This window comes from Sturnus vulgaris, chromosome 7 (assembly GCF_052056855.1).
Source record: "Sturnus vulgaris isolate bStuVul1 chromosome 7, bStuVul1.hap1, whole genome shotgun sequence".
Classification (NCBI taxonomy): domain Eukaryota; kingdom Metazoa; phylum Chordata; class Aves; order Passeriformes; family Sturnidae; genus Sturnus; species Sturnus vulgaris.
This window is the reverse complement of record NC_142249.1, coordinates 38,076,131-38,101,268: the sequence shown is the minus strand read 5'-3', so window position 1 is coordinate 38,101,268 and position 25,138 is coordinate 38,076,131. Positions and strand designations below refer to the sequence as shown.

Here is a 25,138-nt window from a genome sequence, read left to right as displayed (position 1 = left end):
GCCTTGAGCCTTGTTCTTTGTAAGCCTCGAGTGAGGTTTCTTTAGATGTCTTTTGAAAATCTCTTTAGACATCTTTTGTAACTTTCCACCAAGATGATACAAGGATGTTATGACTGTCAGAATAAATGAATGTATTTACTTCCTTTCTGATTCCCAGAAACTATTTTCATAACACTGCATAGTAGTTCAGAGCAGGTCCTTCCTACATTATATTTTCAATGCAGCTCAGTTCTTTGGTCATGATTATGTATTGATGACTTGTTTATTGCCTCTTGACACAGGTTTTGTTCTTGTTTTTTTTTTTTTTTTTTTTTTTTTTTTTTTTTTTAATTTTTGCCTGATTTTGGTGCAGACAGCTTCTGTGCAAACTCCTCAAAAGTTACATTATTCAGCGCAAAATTTGCTCTGGTCTGCTGAAGACCGAAATGTGATCATTGCCCAGATAGATGTGAGTTTCTGCAACACGTTGTCTCGAGCCACACAGGCACTGGGTTTTTGGGGGCTCTTAGTGAAGCAAAACAAGAGCCAAAACTCAGAGAAAACCTTTTTACTGATGCCAGAAATGCTGGAGATGAAGACAACTGACCAGCGTGAAGAGGACTGACAACCACTGATAGCACTGGTAGCTTTTGAGGGTTAAAACAAGTTTATGATTCCCATGGAAAAAGATTTTATTTCTTTGCTATGTTGCCATCATAGATTTTTTTAGACCAGACCAGTAAAGACCAGTGTCACAGACCAGCAAAACTATAAACAAATTTTTATCTAACAACTTTTGCTAACCAAAAAAGTTACAAAATTCTATCCTAAGATGCTAAATAACCATCTTCAGTTTCTGTATAGTAGGATAACACATAACATTGTAGGATTGATAGGAATGACATTGAGAATTCTGCTTAGCATGCACCAGGAGACCTTAATTGATATATCGAAAGGATATGTGTGAAATCATTTGAAAAAAGTGTTAATGGTCTATCAGAGCAATCAAAGAAAAAAAAAATCCAGATCTTGAAAAAACAAAAATTAAATGAGTATCTAATGTGGACCTTAGGTGGTGTCTAGGCACTTAAATTCTGAAAAACTTTATTCAGCTGCCATCTACCCCTGCAGGTGCATAGGCTAATCAGGTATTACAATTGTGACCTTTGAGGATCTTTAGGTGCCTATGGCTCTGCTTTTCCCCATGTGAAGAAATGCTTCCTTTCCTGTCAGGGCTGAAAATCTTGAGCTCCAGAGACGGGGATTGCTTTGTCTGAGTGTCTGGAGGGCTTGGTCCTTGGGGGCATTGCCAGGACTGAAGCCACATATGCTGAGTGGATCTGGTGCCCTACAAACTACAGAATCCTAGAGTGATTTGGGTTGGAAGGGACCTTAAAGATCACTTTGTTCCACCCCCTGCTATGAGCAGAGACACCTGCCACTATCCCAGGTTGCTCCAAGCCCTGTCCAGCCTCGCCTTGGACACTTCCAGGGATGGGGCATGCAACCTGTGCCAGGGCCTCACCCTCCCAAGGAAGAATTTCTCCTTAATATCTAAGATAAACTTACTCTCAGTATGGATTCATTCCCCACTGTCCTGCAAAAAGGTTCTTGTAAAAAGTCTCTCTCTCTCTTTCTTGTAATCTCCCTTCAGGAATATGTCCTTTCTCCAGAGATCTGGTGGTGGGTGTGGACTCCACATTTTCTGCTCCCCACACTGAGACCTGAGACATATCAGGCTAGGGATTTCACTTGAAAACCTGCAAGTCAGATTTTCAACACTATGTTTTTTTTTTAATTAATCTCATTCCTCTGTTCATCTGTCTCAAGTGGAAACCCACTGCAGTAACTGATACGTTCATTCAGAAAACTGTCTGCAGGAGAATCATAGTTCTGGCAGAAGGATTTCTATTCAGAGTATATACATATATAAATACACACACATCTGCCTCTGTGTGTGCATTTTAAACAATAAATCTCCTATTTATCTACAGTGCTTATGTGGCACCTATTAAATTCATATTAGAGATAAGGAACTGAAATGAAGGCATAATCACTAGACCTCATTGAAAAAATCTTTCCAATGTAGTAATCTTTCCAACCTGTTGCAGAGAAAATCAAAGACCTGAACCCAAGCCTCCCAAACCAGAGACAGATGTTGCAGCTTTGGGAACTGGGTGGAATTTTCCTTTGTGGAATATCAGTGAGGTTTTTTTGTAAGTGCAGTTGGACAGATGCACTGTCTGTACAGATGCACAGTCTATACAGCTTGCTCCAGCTGAAAAGATCTGGAAGGACTAGTGGATATTTAAATATTTCCTGTGCTGGGGATATCAGCCCCTCACGGCACAGAGACTGAAGTAGAAATTTATTTTCCTCCATGCCTTTGCCTGAGACATTTCAAGAAAACTAGTTCAATCAAAATGAAGATTTAGAATCAGCTAACACATTTACCTCTTAACATTTCTAAACAGATTTTAGGGGTAGATTTCAGTGGCTGAAGTCTTGGAAAAAGTTTGTATGGCTATGAAGGTTGAATCCTGTAAATAAGGTGGTTAAGTGTTTCAGTTATTGGCACTTCCACCACCTTACTCACATGAAGCACAATTTTACTTGCAATCTGTTGAACTACGTCTGTTGATCTCCCAGAAAATCAATAGAACTATTTGTGATACCGAGTAATTTAAGTGTGGTTGAACCTGACTTCAGAGCAGCATTTGGACACACTTTAGAAGTGCATATTCCATCCAAAATAACACAAAATGACGTGCCAGAAATACCAGACAAAGTCGCTGGATAAAAAAAAACAACAACAAAAAAACCCAATAAAAAACCGAAAAACACACTACTTTCCAAATCCTAGGAAACAAAATTAGTATTGGGCCAGAGGTCTTGTGGCCTTCCATTTATCATTTATTAGTTCTCTGATATAAGCTGTATGGACAGTTATCATCCAACTTCAGCCGGGCAAGCAGAATCCCGAAATTCTGTAACACCCTGAATTATCTTCTAATATTCTGGTCATATCTAAATTGTTCTAACAGTATGGCCATATCTAAAGCTATTTATAACAGAAATTAAAGGTGGAGAGCAAGTGCTTTGCATAATACACAGGACTGTAAAGTTCTATTTCTATGCACACAATTAAAATGGCAGCAGCATCCAGGAAAATTTATACTAAGCTTGCTATGGAGGTTTTTCCACATAGTCTTTACAATATTATCAGAATAAGGAGTCCACTGCACCTCTTGGGTTCTAATTCCTCCTGAAACCTCCAGATAAAGGACCTAAGTTCCCATAAATATTACTGGGAACTTGCCACTGCCTACTACATGTCAGGTTTTAGATCTCTTAATCTTACTTAACCAGTGCAAGGCTCTGACTAAGGAGTCTTCAGTGCTGGATCAGGGGCATAATCAGCATGGCAATCTGGGAATCAAGTTGTTTTCTTTCTGGCATTATTCTAACTGTAGTGCACACCCATCACTGCATGCTAATAATTCTAATTTTTTTGAAGAACAGATACTACAGTCTCTTTTTCACAACAAACTGGAGAAGAGAGAAAATCTTCTAGCAGCTCAGTACTGACCAGGCAAATTAATTAGCACAAGTAGCCAAAGAATCATCTGCAATGGAAATGATACTGAAGAGATTTTTTTACTTTGCCTCAGGACTATTAACATACAGAAGAGCTCCAAAAACACTGATAACACCTAATTGTTGTTTATAGACGTTTTTTAAGTAGAGTTGGTAAGAATACGGATTTGTAGATCCTATGACAGTAAAGGCCAAATAAAGAGAAGATTGATTGGAAATCGTAGCTTACTTTAGACAGTTGGATTAGGTAGAAATCACCCTGATGTGCAGTAAAGCAAGCAACAAGAATTAGGGGTTTGAAATAGCGTGAAGCACATCTTAGAGTGCTAGCATGTCCTTCCTTGGAATAAACTGTCTTAAAATCCCTCTATAAATGACTGTTCATTAGCCCATCAATGTGTATAATGGCTCTCAAAATCATAATAAGAATTAATAATAGTTCAAATAGCAGAAAGGGACATTAATTTCTCACTCATGAATATTAATGCTTCAGTAGACAGTCTCTTCCCGACATGCTTTCAAACTTAATTCGCAAGTCTACAATCGGTTACCTGGTACTTTCACTATCAAAAATATCCCCACTGGGCCACCAAAAGATGTCAAATCACCCTGACTTGGACACTAGAAGAGAGGATGAGGGCAGAAGACAACAGGAGTGCTATCATGGTGTCCTGATATCTTTCTTCAGAGTATAATAGTGTTTGCACAGCCAAAACATGCTCCAATGGACAAAAAAAAGGGATAAGGAGGAGGATGAACATGTTTAGCCCCAGAAGAGCAGTATGATGGTGGATTATAATGGCAGAGGATAGACCACAGATTTGCAAGATAGTTGTGGTTGGAAGGGATGTCTGGAGATCCTCCAGTCCATCACCTGCTGCCAAGGCAGAGTCACCTGGAACAGGTGACACAGGAGTTTTCAGACAGGGATACTCCGTGAACTCCTTGGGCATCTGTTCCAGTGCTCTGCCACCCTTGATGCAAATAAGTTCTTCCTCAATATTAAATATTGGACTGCAGAATTAGCTGCACATGAGGTGTGGATGATCTCCCAGGCTGTGCCCCATGAGCAGACACCTCACCTTCTCCTTTCCAAGAGGGCAGAGCAGATGGATGGAAAACCACCTGAAGGGCATGTTCAGGTGCTGGTGCTTCAAATGAGCATCTTATCCCAAGGCATCACAGAAGCTGAACAATAACAAATTCTTTATTGTTTTTCCCTCTTAGCACTGCAGACACTGTGCAACAGGAACTTAAACTTGAGAGATGATGTTCCCCACCTGATTTCCTTTGGAAGGAGAAGAAAGTGAGCTGCCAGGAGTAAATTTCAGGTAATTTAACTGCACTGCACCTCCAAATAACTAAGCAGAGAAGGATCTTGTGAGATGTATTTAACCTCATTATATCTGATGCTGGGTCTTGAAAAGCTTTAGTTGAACTAAAGACTCTTATGAATATAAAATCAAAGTGAGCTGTACATTAAGGGTTTCGTATTCCCCGACAGCTGCGCATGTGCACACCCAGCTCTCATTAACAGCAATGGCAAATGTGTGTGCCCATCACTCAGAAATCAGACCTCTGAGTACTTTGCTGGGTTTGTTTTTTCCTAGAGATTTTCTCTATTGGATCTTTAATTAATCTCCAGCTCGGCTTTTTCCCTTTAAGCTATCCCTCTCCCTCCCCTCGCTTTCCAATGGGAGCAAACCCCCAAATCACTGGGTTTTTTTGTCAAGTTTTTCCAAGCCCATACAGTTTTACAAAATGCACCTGCATATATTAAATACAGGGAGAGTTTGCAGCACATAAACCACAGAGACGTGGAACAGAATAAATGCCTGGGACTTTGAAAATACTTTTGCTGCCTGCCAACTTTAAACAAAAAAATAATAATCAGGCAAAGGTAGATATGAAAATGAGAACATGAATGTTTTTGCATTCTTTTTGTGATCACTGCAAGGCAAGAGTCTGCAACCTTGTGGAACAAAACACACGCATTTCATTCTGATTAACATAAAGACAGCCCCTTCTAACATGATTCACAATTATTAGTCTCTCTCTTGTGTTTGGGGATCTATGGATTATCAGCCTAGCATATTTTGAATACATACACATTTTAATTCCTTTCCTAAACCATTTTAGGCACTATAGCCATATTGCAGAGACAAAATTTATAGATCAATAATTCGATTTTTTTTTCCTTCTCTCTAGTTAAATACCTAAACACAGTAAGAGATAAAAGGCAGTTTCAAAAAACAATAAAAACACAGGATCACGGATAATAGAAGGTAAGTCAGATTTGAGATGCCCCTGCTCTTCTATTTTTAAGTTTTTTCTTATTATTTTTATGTAAGAGGCTATTTCACTAGCTGCTACTGTATGTGATGTACTTACTTATCGCCTCCACAAACTGTTCAAAGGAGGAGTATGGGAACAGCGGCTCAGGCAGCTCTCTGAAAAACATCTTGAGTGCTCCGGTGACAACGTGGATGTCCTCCCACTGGCTGTCGTCCAAATTCAGCTTCTCTTCTGGGAAAACACGAGGAGAAATGGAACAACTGGTTTTAATGAAACAATTACAAGACACTAATTATTATGTTAATGTTTGCCTACTATCATCAGCAACCGTTAACAGCCTTCTGCACCTAGAGGTTTGGTGCTGTGCATGTTGGTTTTTTTTCCCCCCTTTTTTTTTTTTTTTTTTTTTTTTTTTGTAGGAAGAGAACATTTTCAATGGAATACCATCTGTAGGAATGCAGCTAACAAAAAAACAAGAGACACAAAGAGACAGTACCATTGACACAGTATGTCAGATACGTTTATTCCCATAATGCATCAGTATGAAAATTAGCATCACAGCTCAACATGATTCAAAGCTATTTGGTTTTGAGGCCGAGGGGCTAAGAGTTGCCAACGATGGACGGCTCAAGGGACCGGCCTAAAGGCCTTGCTGAGCCAACAGGAGACATATGCTAAACATGGCAATAGAAAATGAGTTATTGCTTTACATGTGTTAGCCTTGCTATGTACAAGGGAATAATGGGGAACGCTTTTCTCCTTTTTTTTTTTTTTTTTTTTGCCTGAATGTAATGTCAGCAAGGAATAGAGGACTGTGAGAGAAAGGATATTAATTCCTTCTTACTGCTTCAAAAATATTTTGTTTGGTTTTCATCTCTGGGAGGAAGATTTGCCCAGCAACAATATTAGACAGACCCCTGTTGGCCTACCTAGGCTATGCAAAGCTGTCAAAAATGATAACACACTAAAGACAAACCACAAGTGCCTCCAAAACTGTTTTGCAAACAAAAAAAATGTTTTCTTTTGAAGCTTGACTGAGCTAAGGAATTTAAATATAAAAGAAACTAAATGCTAAAATAGAGTTTCTAATAAAAATAAAACAAGATTGGGTGATTATTTTTCTTTGAGTTCGTTTTTGTGGTTTTTTTCTTTTTAATTCTAGGAGAGTGATACTGTTAGAACATAATAAACAGTGAGATCATAATTCATATAAAACTCGAGGAAAGAGCAAATCCTTATTAGTCCAAATTAAAATGACACAAAATGACACACACTTTCTCCAAGCTCTGTTACTCCAAAAATGGAGTTTGCTTTTTTTTCCCTCATGTGCTATGATTTTCTCTTTTAGAAAATTTCAGTCTGAATGCAAATCGGGGGCCAACCATGAAAACTGCTGAACAAATTTAATTTGAGGCAACATAGTCCTGAAATGTTTTACTAAATGTCACTGAAATTTCATGTGTAGCAATTCAGTGGGCTTCAAGAGCAGCCTCTTTACTGAACTGTTGCTAAACAAAATGGTAAAATCATTGGAGTCACATGGACACCCACAACACCAGATCCCCGTACTGTAACGGTTTTTACTACTTTTGGGCAGAAAATCTTATTCAAAATGGAGTCGTCTTTCAACTTTTATTTAATAAATGTTATTAAATGCTTTCATAATTTCTGGATTTGGAAGATGTGTATAAATAAAGAATGGACCCAGTTCCTTAACTTGGAGTAATGTGAGACAAAGCTGGAACAAAGGCAGACTTGTGCATTTCATTTAGATGTCTTGCTTGCTTCTTTGGTTTCAAGCCTCTTTTTTTATTCCCCCTTTCTTTCTTTTTTTTCCCATTCAATTACCTCAATCATAAAAGTAATGATTTGATCTCAAATGAGTTACCAGAGGGGATCTTCTTTAGACTCTGAGATCATATTTGATTGATCGTATTTCAACAATTAGCCTTTTATTTTGCCACACACTATTGAACTAGATCGACAGCATCTTAGCAGGCCAGCTTTAAACAGTCAACTGTTAACAATAGCATCAAAAAGAGAGACCTGATGGGGTTTACTGTCACTTTAAAGAACAGGGTGGGTTTTCACATTGTTGAAATCTGTCAGATATTTTGAAATGTCCCTCTCACTATGGTGCCACACCCCCTGCGTGCCCTTATAATAAAATTGGTTTTACTCCTGATTAAATCATTTTCTCCCTACCCACTACCATACTTCTCATAATGGACCTGTGTGCTCTACAGCTGGTGTTCTTCCCATGGTACCAATTCTTACTTTATCTTTTAAGCACTTTGCTGCTAAGATCTCATGCAGAGTGCTTATGTTTTGTTAAGAGCTTCATTCTTAGAGAAATAGCTTAACACATGTTCTAAAAATGTTGTACAACTTATTGCTTAAAACACATTTAGAAAATGTATAAGTACTGTAGCTTTGGCACAGAACTTTAAGTAGAAACCTTAAAAAAAAAAAAAAGAAACACAACTTGTTTTTGCCATGCATTTGTCTTAAATGTCTAAAGTGGAATGCTTGACTTCTAAGGCTTTATAGAGACTTATCTTACCAGATTTTTGCACCATTTCCAGCTCTTCAAGGAAACGTGTTAGGAATGTATCATCGTGAAAGCAAAGGGTGTCAATTTTCCCTCTAGCAATAAGAGAGTTTTTAAAAATGTTTGCTAGAAGGAACAAATGCCAAGTCAAAAAAAAAAAAAAAAAAAGAAAAAAAAAAAAAGAAAAAAAAAAAGAAAAAAAAAGGAAAAGAAAATAGAAGTCCATTCAGTGTAAGACTCGTTTGGTTCCCACTGGTTGGAATCTCTCACATGCCATGGCGAAAGGGCCATAAACAAACACACACACACATTTCAGGCTGGGTTTAAGGGGAGGACATGGCTTTTTGGCTTTACTCAGACATATTTCTTATTGGGGTGTTTTGCTTACATAAAGATTAAGTCCCAAATCTGGTATTTAAACTTGACAGTCAAGGACTGCTTTCAGTCAGGAGATACTGTATCTGGGAAGATGCTCAAAATCTCACAGTCCTAAAAATTTGCTTTAACTTGTCAGTAGCATTTGATTAGTTCAACTATCACTGCCAGTTGATATCATATATCTTAGATACAGACACAAATATGCCCAGAAAATCCCATAAAATTTATGCTAATACTCAGGCTGAAAATATAAAGACCACATTAAGGGGGAAAAAATAGTGTGGGCACTTGTCAAGGTTATTAGTTTAAAAAAAATCGATATACAATACATTTGTGAAGGGAACGTGTGTTTTAGTGTGTTATTATTCAGCCTTTTCAACAATTCACATTTTTAATGGCACTTGCAATGTCTGCTGTAGAAACAAACAGGAGATCAGCTTCAATTTAAGGGTGCCATTCTGAGGTTCAGAAAGGAAGAAGGTAATCTATGGAAAGATCAGCTACAGACAGGGGAAAAAAAGTATGAAAATCAACCAAAGCTATAGAGAGAGCTGAGTTTTGAAAGAAAATAGCTGTGGTTCCTCTAACCACATGCCCTGCCTGGTATGTAGACTAATCTCTAGGAGCAAAATGCAGTCATTTGAGAGCCCTGCTCCTTCACTTGTCTTTTCAGATAATTCATAGCTTGTATTTTCCCAGCTCTAAAGTGTCTCTTGCCCACGTTGCCATCACATGGCAGAGCACCACCTTCAAAAGTTTTTGCTCCTTTTGAGCATTCCACATTCCTGCAGCTCATGGATGACCCCAAATCAGGTAGGAAGCAAGCCCTGCAAACCCAGCTGGCACCGCCTGGTCTGCTGTGCAAGTTGTGCCCTCAAAAAACTTCCTGAAGCCTTTGGTGAGACAGGGTTTTTTTGGGTCTCATACTGTGATACATTTGCTGGTGTTGCTGCCTTTTCCATCATTTCCCTGCTGGTGGATGCACACAGCAGCACTGGGATGAAAATTTGTCATTTGGGTATGTCAACCCCCAGCTCCAGTGTGGCAAACCTCAGAGCACTGGGTTTTTATCCTAGTGACCAGTGTATAAGCTGAGGGACATCTCCCCTGGAGAAAGTCCTCCATGGCACTGTTAAATAATCCTTACAATCTCCCTCAGAAAATCATAGTGAACGAGCTGGGTGCGCACAAAGAATTCGCAGTTGGCTTAAATCCTGGGAAATTTTTTAGACTCACTCATCCCAATAGACATTTTACTACTGAAAGATCCAAAACAGAGTCCTGTGGTTGAAAGAGGAAAAGAAAATTCCTCATGCAAACACTCGGAAAAGACCAACTGACCAGTGTTGTTATGCTTTTTTTCCAACTACTTGAAGAAGTTGTATGAAATTTGAAGATACCTCTTTTTCCTTTTTTAAAAATAGTTGTATTCATCGAAAATATTTTTCTCACCATTCATGGTCTTCAGTGGGAGAAAAGGGAAGGAACAGACTGGAGCAGAAGTTCTCCACATGCACCAGCACAGTTCTTCATGACAAAATCCCTTTGTGAGGGCTATTCTCATGGCTGACAGCACAACCATCAATTTGTACACTGAAAGGTGTGTGCGTTCCACTGTTGTACCTGAATTTTCCAAGCCACAGCCTTTCTGATCACCAGTGCACACACTCAGCAGCGTTCTTGGGGCAAATAGCTTCTTTCAAACATTTAATTTAGAGCAGCAATTGAGCACAGAGATGTCCAGACATGACAGCAATGGGATGCTGTGAGGTGGTGAAGGTTCTTTCTCACTCTGTGGCAAGGAGCTCAATCCCCTGATGAAACAGCACAAGCTGAGCTTCCCTCTCAAGGTAAATCCTGCCCTGACATTGCAGTCTATAAACACTTTCTAAAATGCATGAACCCCCTGGAGCTTCTGGGAAACAGCACAACAAAACCCTCAATTGTTGTGAAGCAACAATTTCCTCATTCAGGTGGATTTTTGTTGGTTCTTCCTCTTTCCCTTGCTAGGTTTGGGATATCCATTGCCCTGCCTGAATTCAATGCATGGCCCTGAACCTCCAAGAGTGTTTAAACAAATCAAGGAATTTGTCAGCTAAGCAAATCATTGCATTTTGTCTGTAATGGATTTCTAAACAGCCTCGTCTAAATCCATCCAATGCTAGCACTGATGAATTATCAAGGATACAGTCAGAGGAAGAAAGCTTGTGTGCTTTTCTCCTCCTCTGCTGGAAGAACCTGACATGCCCTTTCAACAGAAAATTTAAGCTGTGATGTTACAGTGCCTGAACATGTGTTTATTATTGGAGTGCCCGTTTCCATGAAGTCCAAGCACAAATTACTGAGCAACTTTAGCTAAAAAGCAGAACATCTCTGTGTGCACCCAGAGTTCTGCTTATTCCAGTCCTCCAAAATGACAGTTCTCTGACCTGGGGGCATTCTGGATCAACCAAGTACTGCTAACTTAAACCTCAGCCTGTGCCAGAAAAAGAAAAGGTTTCTGTACTTGGACACACTGGGTCATATTCATCCTCACATAATGCCACAAAGTCCAAAGAGTAAGAGAGGGATGAACTGTCTCATTGTTTCTGTGCAAAAGATCCAGTACACTTGAGGAGTTCAGGGGTGGTACATGATGAGGGCGTGCAGAGGAGTTCAAAGATTTGGAAAAGTGGTCAGCCAGTGATGCCACAGCACTGGGGAAATTTTTACACTATCAGTTGCTGCTTAGAACTGAAATTATAAAAATATGCAGTGGTACTGAAAGGACAATACTTTTGGCAGCCAGAAACAGGTATTGTCACCAAGATACTCACATGCTATTCACTGCCAATACCTGCTGCAAGCTTCAACGACAGATATTAGTTTTGAGTTAGCATATTCTATCATCGTGATCTGAAGCAATAATTACTGCGATGGGATTATAATTACAAGTACTTTTAAAATTCATTAAATTTAGCTGAATCAACTATTCCGTATGGGAAAAGGAATGATTTTAAAGAGAGACTATTTCCCCTCAAAATGCAGCTGAAAGCTCCCTAAGAATAAATAGACCACCTGTTTACAGATCAACATACTTCTGCCAGACTTGCTTGGAGGTGACTTGTAAACAAAGAGTAGGAGCAGGCAGACACAGCCCGAGCATGGAGACCTGCAGGGCTGATCACTCCTTCTTCTGGGGACAGAGAAATAGTCAGGTACCGCCCAGGGTTTAAAAAAAAGGGACACGAAAAGAGCACGGAGGAATTCCCACCCAGCTCTTACCCTCCCACAGAGCACCAAGGCTGCCCGAGCACCAGGAAGGGGCTGGCAGACTTTCTGCAGCTCACAGAAATTAAATGTCTGTGCTGAGGGGAAATTACATTTGTCTTACAGTGCTGAGATTCTGTCCTCTATCTGATTCTCTCTACTTATTGCACAAAACTTCAGCTTCTTTCTAATAGTTAAAGCACAGTTTATTTTTTTTTCTGTTTATTCTTCCCTCTTTATTTTGAACTGGATTAATGACTACAGAACAAAAATACCAAATACTTGCCTAGACCAGTAACTTATTCTTCAGGATACGTTTTGCTGTTCAAAGGGAAAAGTCCATTCTGAATTCTGCTTTTGACTTGATTGATCTTCCTCTCTTTGCTGTGTATTTTGTATACATACATTAATCAAGGTAAATATCTGCTTTCCAACTTCAAATCTGTTATTAACATTTTTTTTTATTGTGTAATTGCTCTTCAGTAAGCTTCTCTGCAATCTAATTTTAGGGGTTTTATCTTTTTTTTCTTCCCCATTTATAGTCAGATCTTTTATCAGAATTATGTGTATCAGTGTCCGCAAATCTACATTTTAAATAAATTGAAGGCTCTCAAGATCTAATACAGAAAGGAATTGGACAATGACTCTCTGTCCCATTTTCATACTTCAAAAATATGTTCATATTCATATCTTTTTAATTGTGCTACTAACTCAGAGTGCTTTAGGATTCTGTCATATAGCTGTTCTGTTCTTCCCCTTCTTGCTGTTTCTAACGCTGCTTCTATTTCCATTCTTGTCAAAAGCCTTTTCATAGTCCAAAAATCTGTACACAATGTTTTGTAATATTTGGCAGACTTATCTGAAACCTAATTCACTGCTTTCTTGTGATTCATGGGTCATAAATTATTTCACATGTAATGTACCCCAAAGGGTAAAAAATTCTTTGTATTAAATTTCAACCAGATACTTTAAGGGAGAGGGGGAAAAAAAAGGGAAAAGAGTATTTTTGAGAGAGTCTGCAAAGAGCTGACCTCAATATATTGTCTAGTGTGTTGTCTTCCACAAATGGCATCTCAGTATCCTTTAGTAAATATGAGATTTCAACATGCTACAAGCAAAAACACTCTTCTGTAGTGTGGGCTTGCTATGGCCAACTTTAAAGGAAAGGAGAAATACAAAATATGAAGCACTGGATCAGACGAGTGATGCATTTAATCAGTCCTGTCTCCAGTGATTGTTAAACTGAAAGGGTCTGCATGAAAACAATTCAAAAAAACAAGAATACCACCCAATCCTGACTTGTTACACACAGCCAAATATATTATTGTGACTGACCCCAATAACAATGAGCTTGTGCCTCAGTGAGTGAGTTTCAATAATCAAAGGAAATAATTAACAAAACAATAAAGATCATTATAACTTCCTTTATGTAAATGGCTTCCAAATGTAAATAGATCAAAGCTCAAGCTAAAATTAAGCAATTCCCCTAGTCCTCCTACAATGCTAGAAAGGAACAAACATATATGGTTTGTTTACAGCTATAAGGATTATCAATGAAATATTAGTATGTTGTTTTATTAGAAAAATAGAAATCGAAACAATTCTCAAAGTGCTATTCACATATTCCTCATATCTGTAACCCCATTTATTTTGATAGGACTATTTCCAAGGATACAGGTTACCCTTACACGTAAATTTTTGTTCTCACACCTTGTTTTTTATAAGATGTCCAGAGAACAAATTTTACATTTTTATTTTTTAATGAACGGGCTCTTTGAAGCAGAGCATCTGAAAAAAGGTATTCTTACATGAAATCAGGTGCACACAAGCCCTGTAGATGTCAAGGACAGAACATTTTATTTTGTATAAAATTTATCTTTTGGTTCACTAAAGTCAAAACACTTTTGTTCATCAGAACTTTTATAAAGGACTGTTTCATAATATGAATCCATTTGGATTATCTGACCAAAGATAAGACTTCAATGGACTTACTATATCATTCACCACTGTACCAGTGCCACAAAAGGGAATTACAATTAATTGGATTATGTTGGTCTCCACCCGCTGATTGTAGAAGAGAAAGTCTGAAACTGTAACTATTTCAAACGGACCGTATCTCTCATCAACCATGGGATTTGGGCTTTAATTTACCAATAAAGCTTAATTTCTTCTCTATATTCTCTTCTGGTTAGGAAGAGGTCATTTAAACACTTTATTCAAGTTATTCAAAAAGAAAGGATACTTTTTGTTAAATACTTTGAAACTAGCATTTCAATACTTGCACCTTGTTTTAGGAATTTGGTTTTTTTCTACGAGAAATAAAGTGAGTTGCCTTGAAAAACCCAAGACTGCATTTGGGTAATAACAATAATTCAGGCTTTACTTCCCCTGGTTCAGTTCATGAAAATTTGGCTGAGATTGTTACCTTACACAACAAATCAGTTATATAATGAGCAGAGAATATCACTGTGAAGTAGTGAGAGTTTTCCATAGCAAAGCACCATGCTGCATGTAGGTTTATATGTATGGAAAGTTACACCAAGAAAGGCAAAGGCATGAATATAAATTCAATACAATTTGATATAAATTTAAATTATAAATTTTATTAGCTTGGAAATAGTCATGTTTTATAATGCAGGTAACTTCAATTATGTTAATTAATGTGACTTACATGCTAAAACCCAATAAAATACCATTCTTATTTTATATGTCCATAAGTGTCTTCATATATGCATATATGTATGTAGGGACATATCTAAATTTGCTTATATATTTTATTTTTGCTGATGGCTCTGTCTTAAAGCTATTAGCATTTTTCTTCACTACCCTTACTGGAAGGTTATTTCAGTGCCTAGTTCCTTCAAGTTGCCAGACTAAATTATTCAACTTTATATACTTTAAAAATAATTATTAATATCAGTAATGCTTGCTTTGATTTTTTTTTTTTTAATTTTTTGTCAAACTTTTACGTTTGGTTTAAGGAATAAAAAGTCCTCAGTCAACTTACTTCAAAACCATGTTGCTTAATTCACATTTGCATTACTTTTTTGCTAATATCTGAAGCTCTAATTCCATTCCCTGGATATTAGCAGGGACTAGCTATGCTGTTAAAGATAGGAATGCTTCTAAGTGCTTACTGAATCAGGGCATATGAGATGATAATTGTATGTGTTTAAAACAAAACTTTAAACAGGAGGGGATTATATAAGTTGCTAAAACAAATATATCTTCAAGTGCACTGAAGGACTTTCAAATGTTAACGAAATGTCCTTTGATAATAATAGTGCTAATAATAACACGAATTTTCAAATATTTTTTATGCTTTTTGAGAATCACATGTTACCCTGAATATGGAAGATTCTAGGTAAGTGAACTTTTTTCATACAAAATCATCAGCTTCAGGGATCCATCCACTGAAGTCACACCAGTGGATCCTGTCCTGATCCAGGCACGGGTTATCCTGCACATTTCAGCTTTTTTTGTGGCTCACAAACATTAACATTTTTTGTGACTGCAAAAATAACTCTCATTGGAGGAATAGGATGCCTTTGCAGGTGTGGAAGCCCAAAGTGTCTGATCAAACCATGGTTCACGAAACCCACGGACTCACATGACTGGTGGGACACAGAGCTCAGTACACAACAACATTTGAGACCTTGCCCAGGTAATATTGGCCAAAAGGTTGGAATTTTGGGGCGAGTGTGGGCTTAAAAGAATATCACCACCCACCCTGCCACGTGCAATTCCATGTGCCATTCCATACCTTCTCCCACTTGGCCCCAGGAGATGCATGAACACCCCAGGGCACACATAAACACGCCTGGCAGTGCCTGTGGTTCCTCCTTGGCAGGGAAGGGGTGCGATGAAATTCGGGTGACTCACGTCACGATGTTTTCCATTTCCCACACAGCCTCACATGTAAAGGAGGAGATGTGGCATCTCCTGCATCCACCAAATCCTTGTTCACCTCACACCTTCCCCTCCACCTCACGTGCACATCTGCATTTTGCATTTTCATTTTCTCTGTGGTAGAACCCAGAGGAGATTTGCCATATTGCCCATTGATTTGTGCCTCCCTCTCCCTTTTCCAGGGTTTATCTGGATGTGTATCCTAATTGTAATGCCTCCAATTCCCCTCATTCCACCTCAACTTACAGACATATATTACAGGAGGGCAAGGGTATGCTTCAAAACAATTTTAGAACTTTATAGTACATGGATTTTTCCTGTTCTACAAATTAGTCTTGTGAATGGACTTGTAATAACAAGAGGATTTCAACATAAAATAAGAGATTTTCATGTCTTTGGTTCCTTGAGACGCATTCAGGTCCCTCCCGTGAGAAATATATTAAAATATTGATTAGATTAGAGCAACATTTCAAATAAATGGAGATTTATACTTCCTTTTGGAGACAGAATCTTATAAAAAAGTTTCAAGGCATCACACAACAAAGCAGTTGACAAGAAAGATAGCATCTGCTTTCCTGGCTATTCAAGCTGAAGTTTTTCATTCTAAATGCAGGCAATGTTTCCAAAGTTAACATAATTAACTCACGACAATCCTGAAACATCATAATATAAAATACAGATGGAAATTCAAAGCTTTAAAAATGTCATATAACTGCAAGAGGATTATCAGTTTTTAACAGCATGAATCTGAATACTAATTAAAACAGGTGGTTTTATTTCAAACACTTTTGCCCACTGTGGCATTACTGGGTGGGTTATTTATGTATTAATCTGTTAGGAAGCATATATTGCTTGAAAATTTTGATATGTGATAATAACGAATTTAAGAGATAAAGGAATGACACTCTGTCCTGCTTCCTGAAACAATAAAAGACCAATAGTTCAATTAGTTAGCAATTTCTGTGTGACTATTTGACAGATTCTACTAATTGTTAAGCTCCCACTAACTATTGCTTTACATAATTAATTATATTCAAACGTGAACAACAAAGACATGTGGGCCAGTTGCCCTTTTGACAATGTTTTTCGCAAACTGATTTGCTTACCAAAAATATTTTTAGAAAGAAAAGATACTAATCTGAAGTGGAAATACACATCAAAAAACGTTGAAACAGCTCTGCATTTTACCATGGTTATGAGAAAAAAATTTGGATTGTTTAACATATCATTTATGCTGCATGCATAATAGCTGAAGTCTTCTAGCAGAGATCTTTCATATTAATTTAGCATTGCATAAAATTCATAGTAACAGGTCCAGGGGTCAAGCATCATTCATCATTAGTTGAAGTGACATTTGCAACCCTTCATATAGCAGCTGCTTGAAAGGGGAAGAAAGGTATTCTTTGGGAGAATGGGGGGTAGCACACAATCCCCGCTCTATCCGAGGAAGGGAAAACAAGGTGCCACTATGTCAGCGTGGTAATGTGCTTAAATTTGGTGATGTCATTCTTCCCTAACCCCCACGAGTCACAAGGCACAAGGCAGCTGCATTCCTGAACTTCGGAGTTCGGGTGGAGATAAGTAATAACTAGATGTAAATGAATTACATTACTGTGGTTGTGAACATAGCTCTGTGCATCTAAATTATGATTTATATCAGGATCCTATCTTGTTTTTGAGAGTTTTCTACTTGTTAACAAGGCAGCCCTTGTTCTCATGGCATCCTCCAGGCATAATAGTTTCTGGGAAGCCAAATAAGATCACTTTTGAAACTGCAAGACAGCATTCCAAGACTTTGCAGCAGAACACATTGGCCAAATTAGGACTTCTGAAGACTGTTAACTAACAAATAAAATCTTTTTTTTTCTTTCTTTCTTTGTGGCATGTCTTCACTACTATAAAACATTAAGATCAGAACCGAAAATGTGAGCAATTAAAATGAAAATGTAATCATCTGCAAGAAAAGATAAATTTGTATTAAATGGCTAATACTTCACAGTCCTTTTGATATTACAAGTACTTTTTAAGAAAATATATATTTTATGTCACAGTAATTTTTATTATGTGAAACATGTGATCTCTTTGGAATTATGCACATTTATAAACCGCAGTCATTAAAACAGCATGCGACACAAAGTAGTTTGATTTTGGAGCTTTGCTAATATTTGGTGATTTTCCTCAACTTTATACCTGAAATATATTTAATATATTCATGTCACTAATTATCCACTAGTATTTAAAGCACTGGGATGACTACCAACCCAGACTGCTGCTTCTTCCTTAACAAGTTTAATGATTTTTTACAAGAGAAACCAGTGTTTTTTAAAGAGTCACTTAGAAGCACATGAAAAATGTTCAAGGACATTGCTTATTACACACTGCAATTCTATGAGCTGCTATAAATTAAACTCCCAGTCAAAACACTTCTACCAGTGAGAATTCGCTTTTTTGCACTCTCCACAAGCGTTAGGGAGGAAAAGGTGTTCTGGTCTGGAGTCAAAATAAGGTGCAAAATAAGGATTTAAAGGTGACATTTCATTATGGCCAATATCAGCACTGGCCCTTCACATTGCACAGCAGCTGTGAGCCTCAGCCAGAGCTCCAAAATGGTTTACAGACCAGGTTGCTCATATGATATGCTATTTAAAATATAAGGTGGTGAAAAATACATCCCTGAATCAGACCAAAAAGCATTTTCATGTAGTACCAGTGCTGCCAGTCCATTGCTGCCATGTCCCCTCCCTTTCCCCTGGGTTTTAATCACTGTGCAGCCATTAAACACGAACGTAAAGATGTTATAGATACCAGCCAGGCAGAATGGCTGTAAAAGGAATAGAACAGCAGAGGCAAGATGACTGGCAGATAGGGTTGCCACATCCCCCTTAAAGAGACTGCTCCTTTTCCACACCTTATGTCTCTTGTACCATAAAAATATGCATAGATGTATGTGGGAGCATCATAGCAGATTTCTTGGGATGCGTGCCATGCATCTGAGCTCTGAAGCTGGCTCAACGTTGTCACCATTAAGTCTCAGTGTACACAGCAACACTTCAATCTAATTTCAATTAGGGAAAAGTTACACAGAAACTTCTTTGAGAGTACACATGACCCTACACATAAATACCAATTAAATTCAGTATCATCAGTGTCTTTGCAGCGAACATTGATATCACCAGCGAGAGGAAGGAATTTAAAATGAGGCAAGGCTTGATGACATTACCTCCATCTACAAGCTCTGCCTGTGTTAACTAGTACGTCAACGATTAGTAAAACAGTGGGATTAATCTGTGAAGAAATGGGGTGAAAAGTAGAAATTACATGAAATTTCCATTGCAGGCAGTTTTTATGTGACATAAGGTAGAATGTTGCATTGCTATGCAACAAAATGCTACCTGGTAAATGAGTAAAAGCTTAATCTGCTGAGAAGTTACAGGCACCAGCAGTGTTGGCAGTTGCAGCTGAGATAGCAGGAGAACTAACTAAACTAACTAAAACTACTTCTCAAAACAAGGATATACAATCTCACACCAGTTGTTTACATATTTAACTATCCCTGTGTCCTCAGCACAGACAAATCTGTAGAAAAAGGGACTTTCAGCATCATTAAGTAAGATCAGTGAGGTTGTGCCAGATTATATGTGAATACTTGGGATATACAGGCACTGCATTTAGACTTGAGCCATTTCCTTTTGTTTGGCCATCTTTTATTTAGAAACAATGGGACAAAAAGTGTGGCAAGTTAGGGCTTTACTTCTTGACAACCACTTTTCCATTCCGAAGCTAGGAGAATTCCCTAACATGCAGATTACTTGAGGGAGATAAAAATGTGCCCTTTAAGCCCTTTCCACAAAGACAAAAACGTCCCAAACCTGCAAGATCAGGAGGAAAAGCCATCCTGAAAGTATTAAGTCTCCTTGCACATCATCACTCATTGGTGACTGGGGAGATTTTACAATCTTTCAAATCTTCTTTCAATCACAAGATGCCTTAAATGGACAGAAGGTCTTAAAATGTGCTCTCCATCTCTCCGGTTGAGAAAGATACATTGAAGGGGGAGGGAGGGGGATTCAGGCCACAACACAAAAAGCATTAATGCAAAGAACAGTGGGGTCTCTCCCTAATTTGACTTTCTCTACAGGTGGTCTGCAGCTGCATCCAAACAGGTTACACTACCGCCTTCCCATGGGCATTACAACAAAGTAGGATCTGTATTCACAAGAATACGTTTGCTGGCATGGGCTGATTCAGGTCTAAAAATAAGAAAAAAGCATTTTTCAGTATAGCCTGAGGTAACTCTCCGTGCCAGCAGAAGACAGGAGCACTCTTGTTTCACTGGCTGTGCGTGATGATAAAGGATATCAGAAACCTACTTCATGTGACTCACTGAGGTCCACAGCCAGATTCCAATTGATTCATTTTATTTGTATTAGTTTGTTCTCCATCGACCACACAACAGGCTAGACCAAATCAATAAGCAATATTCTGTTTTCTATTGACCTGGGGAGTAATTCGCACAGGGCCCTGCGACTGCAGTATCTGATTTTATAGTTCTGTATATCATCATGGAAACGGTGGGGCTCAGAGACTGCTGAGAGCAGGCAGAAATGGGAAAAAATTGCAAAGGCAAGGTGAGATATTGGCTTTTAAACTATTGCACCAGCCGGAGAAGATGTCTGTGCTGTGGGTGCATAGGGTATTTCACCTTGTGCCTAAGGAGTTCTAAAGTGCAAACGTGCCTTTGACAGTGTGCAAAAATTATGTAGGGATGAGAAGAACATGCAACTGTTGTGCCACACTTCCAGCCCTAGGACAAGGCTACGAGGTGGTGCCAGCAGCAGCACACCCTGGTTGGCTTTGCAGAGACAGATCTGTAACCCATTGGCTTGGCACTGCCAAAATCCCTGCTGCCAACACCAGCACAAGCAGAGGAACCTGTGCAAGTGTGAAATGGCCTTGGTAGGGTTTTCTTAAACAGATAGTTCACGTCTGCTTACATAGACTCCTGTACAATTCAGATAAAACCCACCATCCCAGAAGTTTTTAATCATTTTTTCCCATTTTGTTTTTTTCTTCATTCCCTAGCTTGGTCATAGTACTCTTGGAGAGATATCTGCTCACGAGATGCCTATTAATCTTTCCATTCTTCAATTTTTTTTTATTTTATATTTTTTAAGGCTTCCTCTTCTTGCAACTAGTAGATAAGTGGAAATAAAAGAGCTTTTGCCCAAAACTGTCCCACACCACTTCTTCCCCATGATCTTGCTGACATATTGAATGTAAGAGCAGGACAGCTCTCATTACTGCTGCACAAAGACAACTGACTGTATTGTAATATCTCTTTTGCCTTAAAACTTTCCCTCTGCCCCAGGTCTCAGATTCCTTGAGCTGCTGTACCAAAGTAGACAGCTGGCTTTTCAGTGTCTCCATAATCTTGGCTTTTCTACACGAGACAGAAAAAGCAGGCTGGGTGCTAGGGTGGGTGTATGTAAGGGGTGGCAGAATACAGCCCAGTGTGTTCTTCCTATCAAATACACTTGACAAACTTTAATGAAAAGTCTTCTCTACTTCCTACTAACAGATGTTTCCAATTTTTTCTCTCTCAGCACTTTAAACCACCATCTTTAGTTTTCATGTCTAAGAGACATTATTATAGGATACATCATAATGATATACTGTACATTCATATACAGTATCCCATACAATGACTAGTTGATTTATAATTCAGATCCAATAAAGGGAAAAATTGATTTAACTGATGACTAGTGAAATACTAAATGCATTACAATGTTTGAAAAGAACATCCTTTTCTTGCAATGCGAGTGACATAATAAAATTAAATATGGATATAAGATAATGCCCATTATTATTAGGCAAGTGGAATCAAAGGGAAGAAAAGGAAGAAAAGCAATCTCTATGGATCAAGGAATGCCTAAACTTCTTCAAATGTATAAAAGCATGAAGACAAACAGAAAGATTTCACAAATAAAGTAAATTCAAATAATCTTGAATTACAGTATAAAGTTGTTTTTCCATTTACTGGCCTTTGTCCATCAGGACTTGCAGCAGCACTGTCACATTTGGGTACCATATTGGGGGTAAATGTGAATCCCAGGGGTCGTTAACCTTTGGGTTTCTAAGCTCTGGGATAAATGTTTGTTTCTTTAAACCCACGTAGCAGCACAAAGCCACAATTTAGCCCCACATCCAAGAAACTCATACCCTTGTCCTACATCTCACCCCTTCACCCTGCAAAGCCCTGATCAAGGCTCGTCCCCATTTCTGACCCCATCCCAGAATACTCACACAATCAATACCGAGGCAATGCAGCCACTAATTTCCACGTCTCATTCCAGAAGCTTTACGACTGCTCCCCTTTTCCCTGTGCAGCTGTGTGGGCAAGGAGCCTGGCCAGGGGTGGTGGGGAGAGCATCAGCAAGCAGGGAGCACAAAGCCAAGGTACCAGAGACCTGCCCCAGCGTTTGGAAGAGCTCCTCAACATATTGAACATTTCCAGGTCAGAAATCGAGGCCAGGCACCCCAGAAGTAGTTGAGATTTTAACTTTCTTTAAGCATCTGCTGGAAGTCAGTCACTCCAGCATTTGCACATATCTTTGTTCTTCCAGATGGGTAAATTGCTTCTAATACAAAATAACTCCGAAAGCGGCTGTGATTGCTCATACAGACTTAGATTGATGGTCAATTTTTTATAATCCTAGTGCAGTAGTTTTTCCCTGTAGGAATATGTGTATTTTGCTTCTGGAGAAGCAGTGGCAGGCAGTAATCGCTGCTGGAGCCAATGGAGTTTATTTTATTGAAAAAATCATACAGTCGTTATAACCAAAATAACACCCAAGTACTGGCACTAAGCTACACCTCATTTCACTGTTGCATCAGAAATATTTTTTATAAGACTTTAGTAATTTCAGATATCTTACAGAAAAGTTATTGTATCTAAAAATCTTTCCGGGGTTTTAACCTATATTATGGAATGCAAGAAAACAATATTAACCAGCTCAGAAAAACGCACCAGCAGAATCTGGGGGTCAGCTAATTTGTGCTTAAACACCTCCATTTGCATGTGCAAAAGTGGATAATTATGCTCCTAGTTGCCCATTCATGTGTACAGATGGGTGCACCCACACATTTTTGTGGGATAATTTTTGGAAGCCTATAGAAAATATGGTCTTTAAAGATTTTAATAAGGTTGGCAAAACACAATTTTTCTGCATAAAATTATGTAGTTCCCAAGTCTAAAATTACTTTGATTTAAAAATGAAAATTGGCAAGGGATTAATCCATAATATGGTCTAATTACTTTTTCCTTAAAAATTAAATGGTCAAGATCTTAACTCAGAGTAGTGGTTACTGTTCGTGAACTGAAACTAAGAAACAGAACTGAATAAGGGATTTTATTAGGTGTCTAAATATGTATTTAGCTAATAGAATCCTCTTACCTTTGGCTGACTAACAGGTATAATAATTCTGAAAGCATATTGAATTTATACATCTGAAGCATAAAGCCCTACTAATTATATTTTTATGAGATTGAAATGCAAACTGGTCAAAGCTTGGAAATAAAAAGTAGATCTGACTTGCTGTCATTAACTTGCAAAAACACATACATTCATGAACATACACAACAAATAAAGGGAGAGAAATAGAGACAGACACAGAGGATGTCGAAAACAGATCATTAATATATCTTTTGGCCCTCACCGATGGCATTGTTAGCTTTTATTTAACCTTTGCATTGTTTAACATGTCGAAAGTTTAATTTTTATTTGTCAAAGTGGACAGCTATATTCAAAGGGTATTTGCTAGCCTGCAATGTATAGGGCTTCCTGAACACTGCTCGATAAACAAATCAGGTTTTCAGTGAGGACTGAATTTTCCCTGTCATGTTCAGCAGGAAAAAACAATATTAAAGCAAGGATACTTTTTTCATGCTGGTATTTTATTATTTCTTTGTTTGCAGAGGTTACTTCCACAAATAAGTAAATATCCCTGCAAATTTCTCTTTGTCCTTCATCAATCAGAACCGGTCAATTTTCAGACTAGTGCAACTAGATCAAAACTCCAGGCTGTGTAGTCACATTACCACTCATATTATTACTAAAAGCGCATCTATATTCCAAACTGGGATACCATAACCCCTTTGTCATTTTCCAATAAAAAAGACCATACCAAATAGGCAGAGCACACCGTAATTAGCAGCTGGCAGAGAAAGCTGTAAATCTGTATGAGTTCTGAACGATTTGCTTACATTGTTGCTTTGTTGACAAATGATGCTGTACATGTTAATGTTCCTGAAATGTCCCCATTGCACCTGACGTGCCAATAAATGCCAGCCAGCTGTATGAATTATGGAAATAAGATTTTTGTTTATGAAGGTATCCCAGACATTTATTTTACTGCATGCCTCTTGACAGATTTAATGTCTGGAGTTACATTGAGAAGATATTTGCTACCTGACATAATGGATAATGGAAACTTTAAAGGCTTTTTTTAATGATGAGACTAATATATATTTTTTTTTAATTTTACCTTGTGGCTACACATTTACTCTCAATATAAAGCTTGCATATTTTAAATGAAATGATACCAAATTGTTCCTAATGCACCATGAGTTGGATGAAGGCAGTGCTGCAGCGTATGAGAAAACAGAGAAAAAGTAGCTCTGAGAGCCACTAAAACAAGAGCACTACATGCAAGTTTCCCTATTTCTCTGAGTTTATTTTATCTCCTGTGCACATTCACTAGTATATCATTAGTGCACAAAGGTAGCAGTTAAATCTCAGGCATTTCAAAGTATGATAAAAATCTTTTAACAGATGTATTTATAGCAGACTCCATAAAACATTCATTTAATATGCTAAGGCAAGGCACAGAGAACACAGCAATTTGTACAGCTACTGCCTATATTTAACTATATTTAACTAGATTCAGAACCAAAAAATCTGTTCCTGAACTCTGAATATTTAAAAACAAGGTGTGTGTTCTTAAGTAAGACACACAAAAATTCTCTGTAAGTATGGGAAGCAATGAAAACTCTTATTCCAACCCTGCTTTTAGCAAGCATCCTTATTCTAGCCAGGGGAAAAAATTATCCCAGTTATCTCATCTCTGAAACAAACTCTGATCAGACTTGTCTAGGGACAGGTTTGCAGGTTACTCTGAGCT

General features: G+C 38.1%; 1 protein-coding gene and 1 long non-coding RNA gene across 4 annotated transcripts in view; one reads left to right on the top strand and one right to left on the bottom strand.

Moving 5' to 3' along the window:
- The window catches only part of ARHGAP15 (Rho GTPase activating protein 15), a 322,734-nt gene that overhangs the window by 54,485 nt on the left and 243,111 nt on the right, over positions 1 to 25,138 (bottom strand). For all 3 annotated transcript variants that reach the window (XM_088168386.1, XM_014870798.2, XM_088168385.1), the window contains one exon: positions 5,968 to 6,102. In XM_088168386.1, the coding sequence (XP_088024512.1) occupies positions 5,968 to 6,102 (135 nt within the window). The remainder of the gene's footprint in view (positions 1 to 5,967; positions 6,103 to 25,138) is intronic.
- Positions 4,923 to 8,311, top strand: LOC148223240 (uncharacterized). The gene is made up of 2 exons (XR_015804923.1): positions 4,923 to 5,861; positions 5,994 to 8,311. It is a non-coding gene; the product is annotated as an uncharacterized LOC148223240 (long non-coding RNA).